Here is a 16266-nt window from a genome sequence, read left to right on the forward strand (position 1 = left end):
AACTCAAATTCTGAGTGGGCAAAAATTAAAAACTGGCACAAAGTCGCTTGATCAACTCAATCTTTATTGAAAACTTCACTGCAATTTTGCATGTTTTCCCATCCCTCCAGATATGTAGTGTTGAACCTTTTCATATGGAAACAAAATGTAGTTTTGCATAAACATTGAATCTGCAGCAAGCAAAGGTTAATATTATAAACAAATTAAAATTGAAATAAAACACATCAGTGGTATTCATTTCCTATTGTCTCTCTCTATCTGTAGTCTTTCGAGTTCCTTTTTAAGGAAAATCTTTTTTCACAGTCCACCAACAAAATAACCAAAAAATAATAATTTACTTAAATCTTTAAACTATTAACAGCCCATGCCTTGGAGTAGAAAAAGTGCACAAAGACAGCATCATTCAAGCTCAGTTTGAACACTCTGATTTACTCTGATGCACATTGGTTCAACACAGATACCTGACATCTATTCTTACAAGTCTGGGATTGGGCTCTGAGCTGAGGACTGAGTGAAGGTGTTCATCAGTGAGACGACTCCTGAGTGGTGTTTTGTTCATCTTCATCAACATAGATACGTTCTGCCGAACATAGAGAGCATTTTAGGGAGGAAACAAGGAAACTGCAGCACACATAGAGTCACACTTTGACTTGAGGGTGTTACTACACTGTTCCATCAGCTCCATTTGGCAGTTGGTTGTTGCGCTTTTCACGTCAACAGCAAACGGTTGCTGAGCAGTTCAAATTACCACGTTTGAACAATTATATTTGCATATGAGTTATTCTAATATCAGCAAAACTAAAATAATTATGAACAGACTGAGGTATTACAATAAAAAAATGAATGCATATTTGACGAAATATCCATTGTTTTCTATTTGTTCCATCAGACAAGAACTGAATGTATTAATAAACATAATAGAACAATTTCTTCCCTTAATAGTAAATGTATTTATTTACAGTGTATTGCATTGTATTTGTTATAATGCACTGTTTCAGACTCTTCTTTAAACTTTCTATTATTAAAAAAAAATGTATGCGTTTAATTTAAGATTTTTAAATTTCTCACACATGGTATAAAACTTTGACTTTACGTGTTAAATCAACTGCTGAAACACATTTCAGTTCACACATTTAGGCAACAAATCATGAGATCAGTGACCATTTGAGCAAATAAAAAATGAATAAACTCCAAACTTAATTATTTGTTCCCAATAAACTAATAAATCCAATAAAAATAAAATACAACTAAACCTATGAAGAATTAAAAATGAATCATTAACAACCTAAATATGTTCGAAGTCAGGAAAGTAAAAGTAATTAAAATGGAACCTTAAATGTTTTAAAATCACAATATAGAGCAAAAAAAAAAGAGACAAGCAATGAAAACGGAATTAGAAATTGACCTCAAATCATATAAAGACTAAGTGAAAATGTACAATAAACTTTCTTCAGTAAAGAGCATTCATCAGCAGATTAAAGACTCTCAAATAGAAAATTGTCTCACAGTGAAAGTTAAGCAAAGAGAATCATTATTTACTTTTATTCTGCTACTACAGACTGATTATGAAACAATATTGCTGACTAACAAAACTCTTCTGAGGGTAAAAACTGTGATTTTATGCTGATTCCTAAGATTCTTAAACTACGATCCCCAATGTTTTATCGTTCTTCATGAAGCCTTTGTCTTTGTCTTTGTGGAAAATGTGTATGAAATTATTTTGTGGGTATTTGCAGGTTGTATCAATATTTAAGGCTCTTAGAGACTCTTCAGCAGTTTCTTTAAGCGGGCACTTTGAGGTGTTTTCTTTTGGTCCTGGAAATGCCTCAAATTTTGTTTTGCCAGTGCTCAGTTCATTATAGAGATCTGCCAAGGTTCTCATCCGCAGATATGTAGTTTTCGATTTATCTCGAACATTATCCCCCCAGAATGCTCCTGCTACCCACTTTTTGTTTTGTTGACTGTAACAGCAGAAAGCTGACCAGAGCATTGAAGGTATATTAACTCTCTTGTTGAGTTTCTGGATTTGCCTTTGCTCCCGTCACTACGTACCCTTCTTTGTTTTTGCAGTAGTTTTCCAGGATACATTTGATGTAGTTTTCCATTTTTCTCCAGCTGCCATTGTTGAACGATCTTTCTTGTGGAACAGCGTTTGTCAGAGTGAACGTTGAGATTTTATCACTTTCATCAAAACCATAAGAAGATGGAAATAAATGGCCCCTGTTATATATATATATATATATATATATATATATATATATATATATATATATATATATATATATATATATATATATATATATATATATCTTTGTTATGCTTATAGTCGCTGTCACTGGCCTGGTTCTTGTACTCAGCTTGATCACAATCCTCCATGTTTTTATCAGTGCTCCTGTCTTCAAGCTGCAAAAGTTGATGAAATGAAATGAATGAATCACTGTGATAAATAATATAAAAAGTTTAATGTTTGCTGATTTTTCCAAAGTAAACCAGATTACAGTGGCTAATGGTTCTTATTGTTAAAACAAATTGAGGTCTTTGTCATATGACATTTTCTTATAGACCATAGAGCATCTTGTTGATACAGTTTTATTTTTATTTCTATTTTTTAAACATCATTTTACCAAAGCCAAGAGAATATTTTTTAAATAGGTTTTATAGGGTTCTACAATCCCCTAAAATGTGCTGAATTAGTAAAGAAATTATAATTTATTATAGTGTGTTTATAAATCCATACATACCTGTGGCTCTATCTTCCAGTGGGTTTTGGGTCTTTCCTCTTTCTCCTCTGAGTTTTCTTGTCTTCTGTACTTGTAAGCAGAAAGCACTGGGATCTTGTTCTTGGTGTCGTAGAGCGTCACAAACCTTGTCTTGTTCTCATAAGTCTGGCAGATGAGTTTGTATCTGTTCTTACCCTTGATTTGACCTTTTTCCAAGATGCCTGGAAACTGTGGAGGTCTATTAAGAATAAAACCTTCACACTGTGACATCGACTGCACCACTTCAGTCTCTGTGGGACTTATGGACAGGAGGAGGAGGACGGCGAGGGGCAGGAGACACCACATCTTTATAGAATCATCATCACACACTGACAGAGGAGAAAACAATAAAGCATTTAAATTTAATTCAGCAAAACTGAAGCAAATTAACTGAAAAACTATAACTGAATTCAATTTAATTCAATTCAGTTTTATTTGTATGGCACCAATTTACAACAGAAGTTATCTCAAGGCACTTTACAGTGTAAGGTTCAAGCCCTTACAGAAAATATTTATACAAAAGATTATAGACAAAACCCAACAATCCCATTTGAGCAAGCTTTAGGCAACAGCGGAGAGGAAAAACTCCCTTTAGAGGAAGAAACCTCCAGCAGAACCAGGCTCATAGTAGGCGGCCATCTGCCTCGACCGGTTGGGGTGAGTGGAAAGAGAAGAGAGAAAAGAACAGAATACACTGTTCACTGCTTTCTGATTGTTTTGGTGGAGATGTTCAGAGGAGAGATAATGTTGGGATGAAACAGCAGAGAGAACAAGAATGAGGATGATGTTAGTACAGGGATAAAAACAGAAAAAGGGTAAAAAGACTGAGTAGAAGGTTGTATTTTAGCTAAAAGATGATCAGTTACACACCAATGTCACACAAACTGGAGGTGAAGGTCGTACGCCATTTGTTAGCATAAAAACAAATTGTTTATCAGTTTTGACTTTTCAATTTAACACAAATAAAAAATTAAAATCTAACCAAATTATAAAATCTTCCTATTGAAATTATAGCGTTTGTGTTGTTAGGGTCGGTTTTGACCCGCTACTAAAGTGTAAGATTTTAAATCAATAAAAAAGTCAAAACTAATAACTTATAAGTTCAATTTCAGCCCAAACACTAACAGCCAGCTCTTCTTCCAATCATGTGCTGTGTTTACCTGCACAAAAACAAACAAACAAATCTGAAGTTTTTTTTTTGTTGGCCAACAATGTCACTTCAGATGTTCCAAATGATATCAAGAGTCATCAGATTTGAAAACAGAGATACTACAGCAAGATGTGATCTTGCAGGTGAAGAATAGGGCTTCACTTTGCCTGTACAGACACTACCACTGTTGAAGTATGATACTTATGTCTACTCTTCGCAAAGATGTAGCTGTATCAGCAAGAAGTGACAAAAAAACGGCAATTATTCTTGACTATAACAAAAAAAAGGAGGAGTGGATAACCTGGACAAGCTGACTGCCACCTATACTTGCCAGTGCAGGATTAGGAGATGGCCAACGGTTGTGTTTTACAACCTCCTTGACGTGTCTGCATATAATGCATTTGTATTGTGGACCCACATCCACCAAAGGTGGAATGCAACAAAAAAAAAACAAGGGGAGAATGTTTCTTGAGGAGCTGGGAATCTCCCTTGTCAAGTCGCACACTGCGCGAAGGGAAAGGGTCCCCCATGATAGATGCTGCAGCCTAGGTCAGATAGCACTATGTCCACCACATCAGTACAACAAAAAGCACCTTCATCGTCATCCTCAGCTAGCCATGCATCAACACCAACCAGACCAGCCAGAGATACAATTCCACTCAGGCCACCTGATTCTAAAAGAAAAATGTATCAGATCTGCCCAAATAGTAAGGACAAAAAGACAAATGTGCTGTATATAAACTGCAAGAAATATCTTTGCAAAGAACACACTAAGAGTGACACTTTTTGCCACACATGCATCTAAACACAGAGACTAGATTTGTCTGTTTGTTTTTTGTTTGTTTGCTTGCAAATCTATATTTGTTGTTCTGACTTGTTCTGCTTTTCATTTGTATTTATATTTAAGTTTTGTAAGTGATAGAAAAAATTAATTTTTTCTCCTTTTCTTGAAGCTAATGTCTACGGGTCGAAACTGACCCCAACACCATAAGTGCTACGATTGGTAATAATATTAATAAATAAATTAATTAAACAAAATTAAATTTAAAAATAATTAAAGAGGTGTGTTGTAATGTCCCCCAATGACAGTAAAGTAACAAAACAACCTTTTATTTATTAATGTGATTTTTTTGAGGTACATTTTACCATTTTTCAAAAATCGAAATTTAGGAGTATACTGAAAAAAAAGGCAAAAAAGCCCTGACCAAAAAGATTGAAACTAATAATTTCATGGATGAGGAAGCCTAACAATATAACCAAGAGATCCAAAAATGTTTGAATGATAAATAATGTTTTTTGTGTATTTTATAGCTGATTTAAGATGCGGGTCAAAACCGACCCGTTAGCATAAGGCATGGTAACAGAAAGCTAACATAAGAGGAAGGCTAGAGCAAGAAAAAGACCAAGCGCCCACTCTACTGATCACTAAACAGATTTCATTAAAACCAAACTGAATTTCTCCTTTGTGTTACTCTGTGGTGTTGTGGTGTGGTGTTATTTTTTAATATATACTGTATATCCTATTGTTGCATTAGTTTTACTAGTGTATTCATAATTTTGATGTTGTAAAGTGAATATGTATTTTTAATAACGTTATTAAATAATGTTATTTCACCTGCCATTAATTATTTCCTGTTGTTTGTCTTAATGTGAAGTAATCACTAACAAAAGTTATCAAATAACTGCAGTGGCTGGATGCAAACTGGGAACATTAAAGTATAAGTACTACATCACTGTACTTAAGTAAAAAACATGAGTACATGATCGTTCTGATGTTAACCTGCAGGTGGCGACAGTCTAACTGTGCATTTATGCTTGTCTTTTTGTTACCGGTTGACAAAGTCCTCTTATAACGAAGTGTCTGTTTGTGAATGGTGTAATTTAATATTTCATTGTTGACAAGTATGTGGACAGCTGCAGTAAAATCCAGAGTAAAGAGCACTGCAAAAAATTAAAAATCAAATCAAAGTTGCTGCTTGGTGGTGTTTAAGAAAATTATAAATAAATTATTTTATTATTCTTGTAGTGTAACATACACATCTACACTTGTAGACAACATATTAAATTACCAGTGAAGTGACAAATGTGTGTCAACACAGCAAACTTGATGAAAACACATTTCCTTTGAGGTGCAAATTGCACAAAGATGCAGTGACCACAGGTTGAGACAAGCTCACCAACAGTTCAGCTCACCACATGTCACGATGCAGCGTTAAAGGAGTAAGATGCATAAAAGTCATAAAACTAATAAAACCAGCTGCTCAGTTGAACAGCTTCAGTTAACACTTACATGCTGAGTAACATGAATATCAAATTAATTTATGTTTATTTACCATTATCGCGCAAGATGACCCAGATTACATTTAATTTAAACTTGTTAAAGGTTAAGATATTAGACATAGGTCTTTGTTTACTCAAATGTTAAGTTTAATGCTAATTTCAACATAATACAACACCAAAATTAAACTGTTCAGGAAACAAACTACTTGATTAATGTAATAATTATTATTAGTTTCACTGAAAACAAGTCAAATATGCTCTTTATATACTGTTCCTGGTGCATCTTTTATCCATATTACCTACTACATCATAAATTTGGCATATACCACATAACATAATACATATATAACATACATTACATATAACTGTACTTACCTGTATGTATTTCAGATTATTAAAATATTTATAAACTATCACATATGGGGCCAGTGTGGAAAAAAATGAGACATGTGAAACAGACAGAGTGTGAGAGAAACATATAGATGTGAGTGTTTGTGGTGTTCAGCTGAGTCGAGAGCAGCCTTGTGGTCCCTCTGTGGTTCAGTGTGACAATGAGGAGCAGAGCAGAGCAGCAGGGTGACAGGTCAGGACCACAGCTTCAACCAAGTACAGCAGAAAACAGGAAGTTAGTCCGTGATGATTTAACAGAACAATGTTGTACAACTTGAACTTCCACAGAAAGTCTGATCATTAAAGTAGGACACAGGGGCAGGAAACACTACATCTTCATAGGATCTTTATCATCACACACTGTCAGGGGGGAATTATTCATCAAACATCAAGATCTTGTGTATGGGATGGTCGGTGTATTGCAGAATGGCCTTTATCGTTTTTTTATATGCAATTCTCCACCACAGTCTTTAATGAGTCTAACCTCACTCCAGTTACTGTGCAGGCTTTTGGTACCAGTTTGTCCAGCCACCTTGTTTACTTCTGGTTTATGCTGCCTCCCAGGAAGACTGCAGGATAAAACAGCACATTTGCTGTGGTTTGATAAAACATTTGTAGCATCTTTCTGCAGATGTCTTATGACCTAGGCCACCTTAGGAGAAAGGTGTCTCCGCCTTTGTGCATACTGTGCATCTGTTTATACAGATCTGTGTTGTGTGACCACTCCAACTTATTGGCTAGTGGAGAAAAAATAGGTGGAGGAATAAAAAAAAGTGACCAGTAATAAATGTACTGAAATAAAAAGTACAAATCGAGAACATAAAAGTAGTGCAAGTGCCACTGAATCTTACTTGAATAGAAGTATAATACACTCTTAAACTTTTTCCTTATATAAAACAGTAAAGAACTGGCAGCACAGTAACTTGTATGAAGATTTCCAGTCAGGATTTAGAGTACATCATAGTACAGAAGCAGCACTGGTAAAGGTCACTAACGATCTTCTATTAGCATCAGACAATGGTCTACTCTCTATACTCGTCATGTTAGATCTTAGTGCTGCATTCGACACTATAGATCACAACATTTTATTACACATACTGGAACATGTCATTGGAATCAAAGGAACAGCACTAGAGTGGTTTAAATCGTATCTATCGGATAGATTTCAGTTTTTACATGTTAATGATGAATCTTCCATGCACAGCAAAGTTAGCTACGGAGTTCCACAGGGTTCTGTGCTTGGACCGATTCTTTTCACTTTATATATGTCCCCCTCAGGCAATATTATTTGGAAACACTCTATAAATTTCCATTGTTATGCAGATGATACCCAGCTATACTTATCTATTAAACCAGGAGAAACTAATCAATTAGTCAAACTTCAAGAATGCTTAAAAGACATAAAGACCTGGATGTCCTCCAATTTCCTTCTCCTAAATCCAGACAAGACAGAGGTTATTTTATTTGAACCTAAAAATCTCAGAGACACCATGTCTAATCAAATTCTCACCCTTGATGACTTACCGTAGTATTGGCCTCGAGTAACACTGTGAGAAATCTTAGAGTTATCTTTGACCACGATATCTCCTTCACTTCATACATCAAAGAAATCTCTAGAACTGCCTTTTTTCACCTGAGAAACATTGTTAAAATTAGGAGCATCCTGTCCCAAAGTGATGCTGAAAAACTAGTCCATGCATTTGTTACTTCCAGACTGGACTTTTGTAATTCATTATTAATGGGATGTCCCAATATCTCATTAAAAAGCCTCCAGTTAATCCAAAATGCTGTCTCTTAGTAAGAGAATCATATTTCTCCAACGTTAGCTTCTCTCCATTGGCTCCCTGTCTTCTTCTCTCTTTTGGCTTTTCCCATCAGGGGTCGCCACAGCGAATCATCCTTTTCCACCTCACTCTATCATGAACATCTTCTACCCTAACACTAGCCAACCTCATGTCCTCTGTTATAACATCCATATATCTCCTCTTTGGTTGTCCTCTTGTCCTCCTCCATCTCCAACATCCTTCTACCAATATATTCACTATCCCTCCTCTGAACATGTCCAAACCATCTCAGTCTGGCCTCTCTGACTTTGTTGCTAACACAGGCAACGTGAGCCGTCCCTCTGATGTACTCGTTCCTTATTCTGTCTAACCTGGTCACTCCTAAGGAGAACCTCAACATCTTCATCTCTGCTACCTCCATCTCATCCTCATGTCTTTTTCTCACTGCTACCGTCTCTAACCCATAGAGCAGAGCTGGCCTCATCACTGTCTTGTACACAGTGGTGAGACCAGCTCATCATAAGCTTTCTGTTTGGCCTTTCCCACCTCCCTCTTCACTCTGTGCTGCACTTCCTTGTACTCCTGTCTACTTTCCTCAGTCCTTTCTACATCCCACTGTCTTTTAGCTAACCTCTTCCTCACTGGCTTGCAACCCATGTGGCTAGATTCTCCATTGGCTCCCTGAAAAATCCAGAATTGAATTTAAAATTCTTCTCCTCACTTATAAATCACTTAATAATCAGGCTCCATCTTATCTTAAAGACCTCATAGTTCCATATCTTCCAAGCAGAACTCTACGTTCTCAGGCTGCAGGTTTACTTGTGGCTCCTAGAGTTTCCAGATGTAGAATGGGAGGCAGAGCCTTTAGCTATCAAGCCCCTCTCCTGTGGAACCAGTTCCCAGTTCAGGTTCTGGAGGCAGACACCCTCTCTACATTTAAGACTAGACTTAAAACTTTCCTTTTTTATAAAGCTTATAGATAGAGATGGATAAGGCACACATTTAAACAGATGCTAAAATAATTTTAATTCAAAAATTCACCCAATAATGAATTAATTTATTGACCAATGAATCAATACCACAATATCCAACAATATCACAAATTTCAAAATGTAATCATCAACAAATGAATAAATCAAATGTGAATAAAATACCGATTAACTTGTCAGGATTGAAAATACAATTATTAACAGTCTAAATGTATCTGAAGTTAAAATCCACTACAAGAAAAGTCAAAATGCAAAACAATGATTAAATAAAAAAATATATAATAAAGAGAAATAAAGAATTGTATTCATATTATTATGGTTAAACATTCATCAGCAGGTTAAAGTTTAGCAAAGGGAATCATAATTTACTTCTACTGCTGCATTTCTGAAAGCTCTATGATATTATTGACTTCCAAAACTATCTTGAGGGTAAAATCTGTGTCTTTGAATTTTATCAGAGGCCTTATTAGATTCAAACACTGGTTTCTAAGTTTTGACCTAGTTTTAGTCTTCAACTATGATCCTCAATGTTTTACCGTTCTTCTTGAAGCCTTTGGCTTTGTCTTTGTGGAAAATCTCTGTGAAATTTTTTGGTGGGTATTTGCAGGTTGTTTTAATATTTAATGCTCCTAAAGACTCTTCGGCAGTTTCTTTGAGCGGGCACTTTGAGGTGTTTTCTCTTGGTCCTGGAAATGCCTCAAATCTTGCACTGCCAGTGCTCAGTTCATTATAAAGATCTGCCAAAGTTCTCATCGGCAGATATGTAGTTTCAGATTCATCTCGAACATTGGCTCCCCAGAATGCTCCTGCTATCCACTTTCTGTTCTGTTGACTGTAACAGCAGAAAGCTGACCAGAGCATTGAAGGTATATTAACTCTGCTGTTGAGTTTTTTGTCTGGACTTGCCTTTGCTCCAGTCACTACGTAGCCTTCTTTGTTTTCGCAGTAATTTTCCAGGACACATCTCATGTATTTTTCCATTTTTTCCCAGCTGCCACTGTTGAACGAGATTGCTTGTGGAACAATGTTTGTCAGAGTGAACGTTGAGATTTTATCACTTTCATCAAAACCATAAGAAGATGGAAATAAATGACCCCTGTTATAGTCTTTGTTGTTCTTATAGTCGTTGTCACTGGCCTGGTTCTTGTACTGAGCTTGATCACATTTCTTCATGTTTTTGTCAGTGCTCCTGTCTTCAAGCTGCAAAAGTTGAAACAATGACTCATTGTGATAAATAATATAAAAGTTGAATGTTTGCTGATTTTTTCAAAGTAAACCAGATTTCCGTGGGTAGACCATAGAGCATCTTGTTGATACAATTTATTTTTATTTCTATTTTTTTTTAAATAGAATTTTACCAAAGCCAAGAGAATATTGATGTAAATAGGTTTTAAAGGGTTCTACAATCCCTTAAAATGTGCTGAATTAGTTAAGACATTATAATGTAGTATTGTGTGATTAGAAATACATACATACTTGTGGCTCTATCTTCCAGTGGGTTTTGGGTCTTTCCTCTCTCTCCTCTGAGTTTTCTTGTCCTCTGTACTTGTAAGCAGAAAGCACTGGGATCTTGTTCTTGGTGTCGTAGAGTGTCACAAACCTTCTTTTGTTCTCATAAGTCTGGCAGATGACTCTGTATCTGTTCTTACCCTTGATTTGACCATTTTCCAAGATGCCAGGAACCTGTGGAGGTTTATTAAGGATAAACCCTTCACACTGTGACATCGACTGCACCACTTCAGTCTCTGTGGGACTGATGGACAGGAGGAGGAGGACAGTGAGGGGCAGGAGACACCACGTGTTCAGAGGAGTCATCATCACACACTTTCATAGGAGAAAACAATTTAGCAAAACTTCACATATATTGGTTTAGTTTGGTTTAACAAATAGAAGAACATGGATTTTTTTGCATTGTAATCTTTGTATAGTTTTAACAGACAGTGAACCCAAATAATTTAAAGAAAATAACAAGAAAAACTTACATTGTGAAACATTCAAGAAGATGAACAAGAAGAAGAGCAGTCACTTCAAACATACGGTGTAACTGACCCTCAGATATTCAGTCAAACTGTGAAGGAAGTCTTGCGTTTATATCCACCAGAGCTGTGATAGTAGCTACTCCCACCTCCATCAAGGTGTTCTAATGCACCCTTCTAGTCTGCAGCTACACAAACCAACATGCAACACCCTGTGACGCAGTTTGTGGTCTGACACCTCCTCACTGTGGTCAACATTAAAAATTTCCACATTGAAGAGACTGATCAGCCGAAACATTAAAACCACTGGTTTGTATAATTATTGTGTTGGTTCGATAAATCAAACGCTTAAAAATTTCACCACCATAAACCAAAAACTGTCCACAGCTGGAAATAGTCTCCAATAAAAACACTGTTCACTGCTTTCTGAATGTTTTGGTGGAGATGTTCAGAGGAGAGATAATGTTGGGATGAAACAGCACAGAGAACAAGAATAGGGGATGATGTTAGTACAGGAATAAAAACAGAAAAGGGTAAAAAGACTGAGTAGAAGTTTGTATTTTAGCTAAAAGATGATCAGTTACACACCAATGTCACACAAACAAAGTATTACAGCACCGTACTAACTTAAAATACATGAGTACATGATCGTTCTTATGTTAACCTGCAGGTGGCGACAGTCTAACTGTGCATTTATGCTTGTCTTTTTGTTACCGGTTGACAAAGTCCTCTTATAACGAAGTGTCTGTTTAAGTCTGTGTAATTTAATATTTCATTGTTGAGAAGTATGTGGACAGCTGCAGTAAAATCCAGAGTAAAAAGCACTACAAAAAATAAAAAATCAAATCAAAGTTGCTGCTTGGTGGTGTTTAACAAAGTTATAAAAACATTATTTTATTATTTCTGTGGTTTAACATACACATCTACACTTGTAGACAACATATTAAATTACCAGTAAAGTTACAAATGTGTGTTAACACAGCAAGCTTGATGAAAGCAAATTTCCTTTGAGGTTCAAATTGCACAAAGATGCAGTGACCACAGGTTGAGACAAGCTCACCAACAGTTCAGCTCACCACATGTCACGATGCAGCGTTAAAGGAGTAAGATGCATAAAAGTCATAAAACTAATAAAACCAGCTGCTCAGTTGAACAGCTTCAGTTAACACTTACATGCTGAGTAACATGAATATCAAATTAATTTATGTTTATTTACCATTATCGCGCAAGATGACCCAGATTACATTTAATTAAAACTTGTTAAAGGTTACGATATTAGACATAGGTCTTTGTTTACTTTAAATGTTAAGTTTAATGCTAATTTCAACATAATACAACACCAAAATTAAACTGTTCAGGAAACAAACTACTTGATTATTATTAGTTTCACTGAAAACAAGTCAAATATGCTCTTTACATACTGTTCCTGGTGCATCTTTTATCCATATCACCTACTACATCATAAATTTGGCATATAGCACATAACATAATACATATATAACATACATTACATATAACTGTACTTACCTGTATGTATTTCAGATTATTAAAATATTTATAAACGATCACATATGGGGCCAGTGTGGAAAAAAATGAGACATGTGAAACAGACAGAGCGTGAGAGAAACATATAGATGTGAGTGTTTGTGGTGTTTAGCTGAGTCGAGAGCAGCCTTGTGGTCCCTCTGTGGTTCAGTGTGACAATGAGTAGCAGAGCAGAGCAGCAGGGTGACAGGTCAGGACCACAGCTTCAACCAAGTACAGCAGAAAACAGGAAGTTAGTCCGGGATGATTTAACAGAACGATGTTGTACAACTTGAACTTCCTTGACCTTTCTGGTCATTAAAGTAGGACACAAATTATATGTAAAAACAAGTATCCTACCTCTATCAAGTGTCCTCATACATTTCACGTCCATGAACCTCCTCTTTGTCCTTCCTCTTCTCCTCCATCCTTTGTCTACTGATTCTCTCCTCATCCGTCATCTGCACATGTCCAAACCATCTCACCTCTCTTACTTTATCTGCAAACGGTCCTAACTTTACTGTCACTCTAATAAACTCAGTCAATCTTGTTTATCCTCTTTATTCACAGTAAAAATATCAGCATCTGCCAGTTCTGCCTGCAAAATCTGAGTAAATATGAGCAATAAAAAAATTTAAAACAGTCTAAATGTGTCTAAAACCCACTGCTAAAAGTAAAAATTATTAAAATTAACAATGTTTTATAGTTACAATATCATAAACAATGAAACAATGTCACAAATCGACATTGAAACTGATCTCCAATCAGATAAAAAAGAAATTAAAAATTCAGTAAAGAGCGTTCATCAGCAGATATAAGAATTATCAAATAGAAAATAGTCTCATAGTGAAACATTAACATGATTATGAACATTATTTACTTTGACTCTACTGCTGCAGGTCTGAACCTGAAGAGTCAACTACCGTGCTCGTTGACAGGAACCAAATAAAAAAAATATTTAGATTTAAACACTGTTTTCTTAAATTTTCCTCATAAAGCTTCTTCGTCTTTGTAAAACATGTCTGTGAAAAGATGTAGAGGGTCTTCACACTTTTTCTTCATGTTTTCATCTTCAGGAGTGTGGTTGAGAGGACACCTTGATTCTGGAAATGCCTCAAATTTTGCGTTACCAGTGCTCAGTTCATTATAAAGCTTTTCCAAAGTTTCCATCTGCAGATATTTAGTTTTTGATTTATCTGGAACATTATCTCCCATGAATGCTCCTGCTATCCACGTTTTGTTCTGTTGACTGTAACAGCAGAAAGCTGACCAGAGCATTGAAGGTATATTAACTCTGTTGTTGAGGGTCTTGTTTTCTTCATTTGCCTTTGCTCCGGTCACTACGTAGCCCTCAGGGTTATTATTATTGTTTTCGCAGTAGTTTTCCAGGATACATTTGATGTAGTTTTCCATTTTTTTCCAGCTGCCACTGTTGAACGAGATTGCTTGTGGAACAATATTTGTCAATGTGAATGTTGAGATTTTATCAGTTTTATCAAATCCAAAAGAAGATGGAAATAAATGGCCCCTGTTATAGTCTTTGTTATTCTTATAATCGTTGTTGCCGGCCTGGTTGGTGTAAGTTTTTTTGGCATCACAATCCTCCATGTTTTTGTCACCGTTCATGTTCTCAAGCTGCAAAAGTTGAAACAGTCAGTGAGTAGAACTGATATTGAATCAATGTGATACAAAGAAAAAGTTATTTGTTTACAGGTTGTGATTTTGCCAGATAAACCAGATTAGTAAACCAGATTACAGTGGTTTGTTGTTCTTATTGTTAAAAACTGAAAACAAGTCATCCTCATTTTCTTATAGACCTTCCTGAAAACTGCCCATTTTTATTACACACTTAAATTATTTATAATATTATATAATTTTACCAAAAACAAGAGAACATTGATTTGTATCTAACTTGTCATCATAATCAACTTTTCCTTTGGCACCTAAATGTTGTAGGTTTCATGGTGCTGCTGATGTCTGTCAGTATGAAATTAAAAAAATATTAGGCATAAAAGAAGAATCTTGAAAATAAAATAACATATTTAAGACACACATATACCTGTGGCTCTATCTTCCAAATCTCATCCTGTGGCCTTCCTGTCTTGTCATCCCCTTTGTACTTGTAAGCAGAAAACACTGGGATCTTGTTCTTGGTGTCGTAGAGCGTCACAAACCTTGTTTTGTTCTCATAAGTCTGGCAGATGAGTTTGTATTGGTTCTGTTTCCTGATTTGACCTTTTTCCAAGATGCCAGGAACCTGTGGAGGTTTATTAAGAAGAAACCCTTCACACTGTGCCATGCCCTGCACCACTTTAGTCTCTGTGGGACTGATGAACAGGAGGAGGAGGACGGCGAGGGGCAGGAAACACCACATCTTCAGAGGTGTCATCATCACACACTGTGAGGAGAAAAAAAAAACAAATATGTAGTGTAAAAAATTAAATACCCATTAAAGTTCTGCATTATTAAAAAAAATATTAAAATACAGTAGGCTGGATGTTTACATTTAACCATTTATGGACTATTAATACTTTAATGTGAGGTAGAAAGTAAACTAAGACAGTGGACATAAAAGATTTTATTTTTTTACATATCATGGTTAAAATGTAAGTAGTTTGACTTTTTGATGAATAAAATTGAATAAAAAGCAAACAATCTACATATAATCTAAGTAATCTAAATTATTTAAAATAGAAAACAGCATCTTCAGGGGAAATTTGTGGACTGTACCTTCTAAATGACATATGTCTTATAGGCAATGGGTGTAACTCCTATTAGACCCCTGTCAGATTTCTTTATTTTTATTAATTAATGCCAAGTGCAATGGTAGCTTATATTAGCTGAGATTGTTTTGCTTGGTTTTCATTATTAAGGTTTCTTTATAATTACTGGGGAAGTGTGGCCAGTCCTAATTCCAATTTAAGTCCAAGAAATTAAATTGTAAATTAAATTGGTGTTGCCCCCATAATAGTAATAGTGTAGGTTACAATATTTAATATAAACTGCTGGTTAATGAACAACTACTGACACTTTTTGTGACCACATCTGCCCAAGACATCCAGTGTTGAGATCTAAAGTGTTTCTAAACTCACTCTTCGGATTCTACAGGATTGTCTGTTTTTGTTAATCACTAATTTCCCCAATAGAAAATGTGCCAAGAAAAACTTACCTTCTCGGACGCTCTTGTGAAACGAACAGATAGTTAGGCAGGTAGGTCTTGTTCGTACTAGACGGCAACTTGAAGTAAACTGGGCAACTGAACCGCAGGTATTAAGTGAAACTATGAAGACAGTCTGGTTTTTATATTTACTGGAGTGTGGAAGCTACTAGCGCCTCCAGCAAGATTTGGTTTTTCTTTCACACCCCCACGGAAGTTGACACATTTTATTCATACCAGCGGGAATCGGGTTTGCT

The 16266-nt window shown here is 35.8% G+C and overlaps 1 protein-coding gene across 4 annotated transcripts; it reads right to left on the reverse strand.

Moving 5' to 3' along the window:
- Positions 1-1814: 1814 nt before the first annotated feature.
- LOC113168645 (endonuclease domain-containing 1 protein-like) lies at positions 1815-16146 on the reverse strand. Of its 4 annotated transcripts, XM_026369687.2 has the most exons (4): positions 11335-14487; positions 10829-11176; positions 10423-10552; positions 1815-2194 (listed from the first exon to the last, which is right to left on the reverse strand). In XM_026369687.2, the coding sequence occupies exons 1-4, from the start codon at positions 11344-11346 to the stop codon at positions 2001-2003; spliced, it is 684 nt and encodes a 227-aa protein (XP_026225472.1). In that variant the 5' UTR covers positions 11347-14487; the 3' UTR covers positions 1815-2000. The 4 variants fall into 4 exon arrangements, 3 of the variants coding, with proteins under 3 accessions (XP_026225472.1, XP_026225471.1, XP_026225470.1); XR_003299506.1 differs by lacking the exons at positions 1815-2194; positions 11335-14487 and adding an exon at positions 16022-16146 and having other exon boundaries at positions 9410-10552; positions 10825-11176; XM_026369686.1 differs by lacking the exons at positions 1815-2194; positions 11335-14487 and adding an exon at positions 16022-16146 and having other exon boundaries at positions 9410-10552.
- Positions 16147-16266: the final 120 nt, after the last annotated feature.

The sequence above is a fragment of the Anabas testudineus genome, chromosome 18 (assembly GCF_900324465.2).
Source record: "Anabas testudineus chromosome 18, fAnaTes1.2, whole genome shotgun sequence".
Classification (NCBI taxonomy): Eukaryota; Metazoa; Chordata; class Actinopteri; order Anabantiformes; family Anabantidae; genus Anabas; species Anabas testudineus.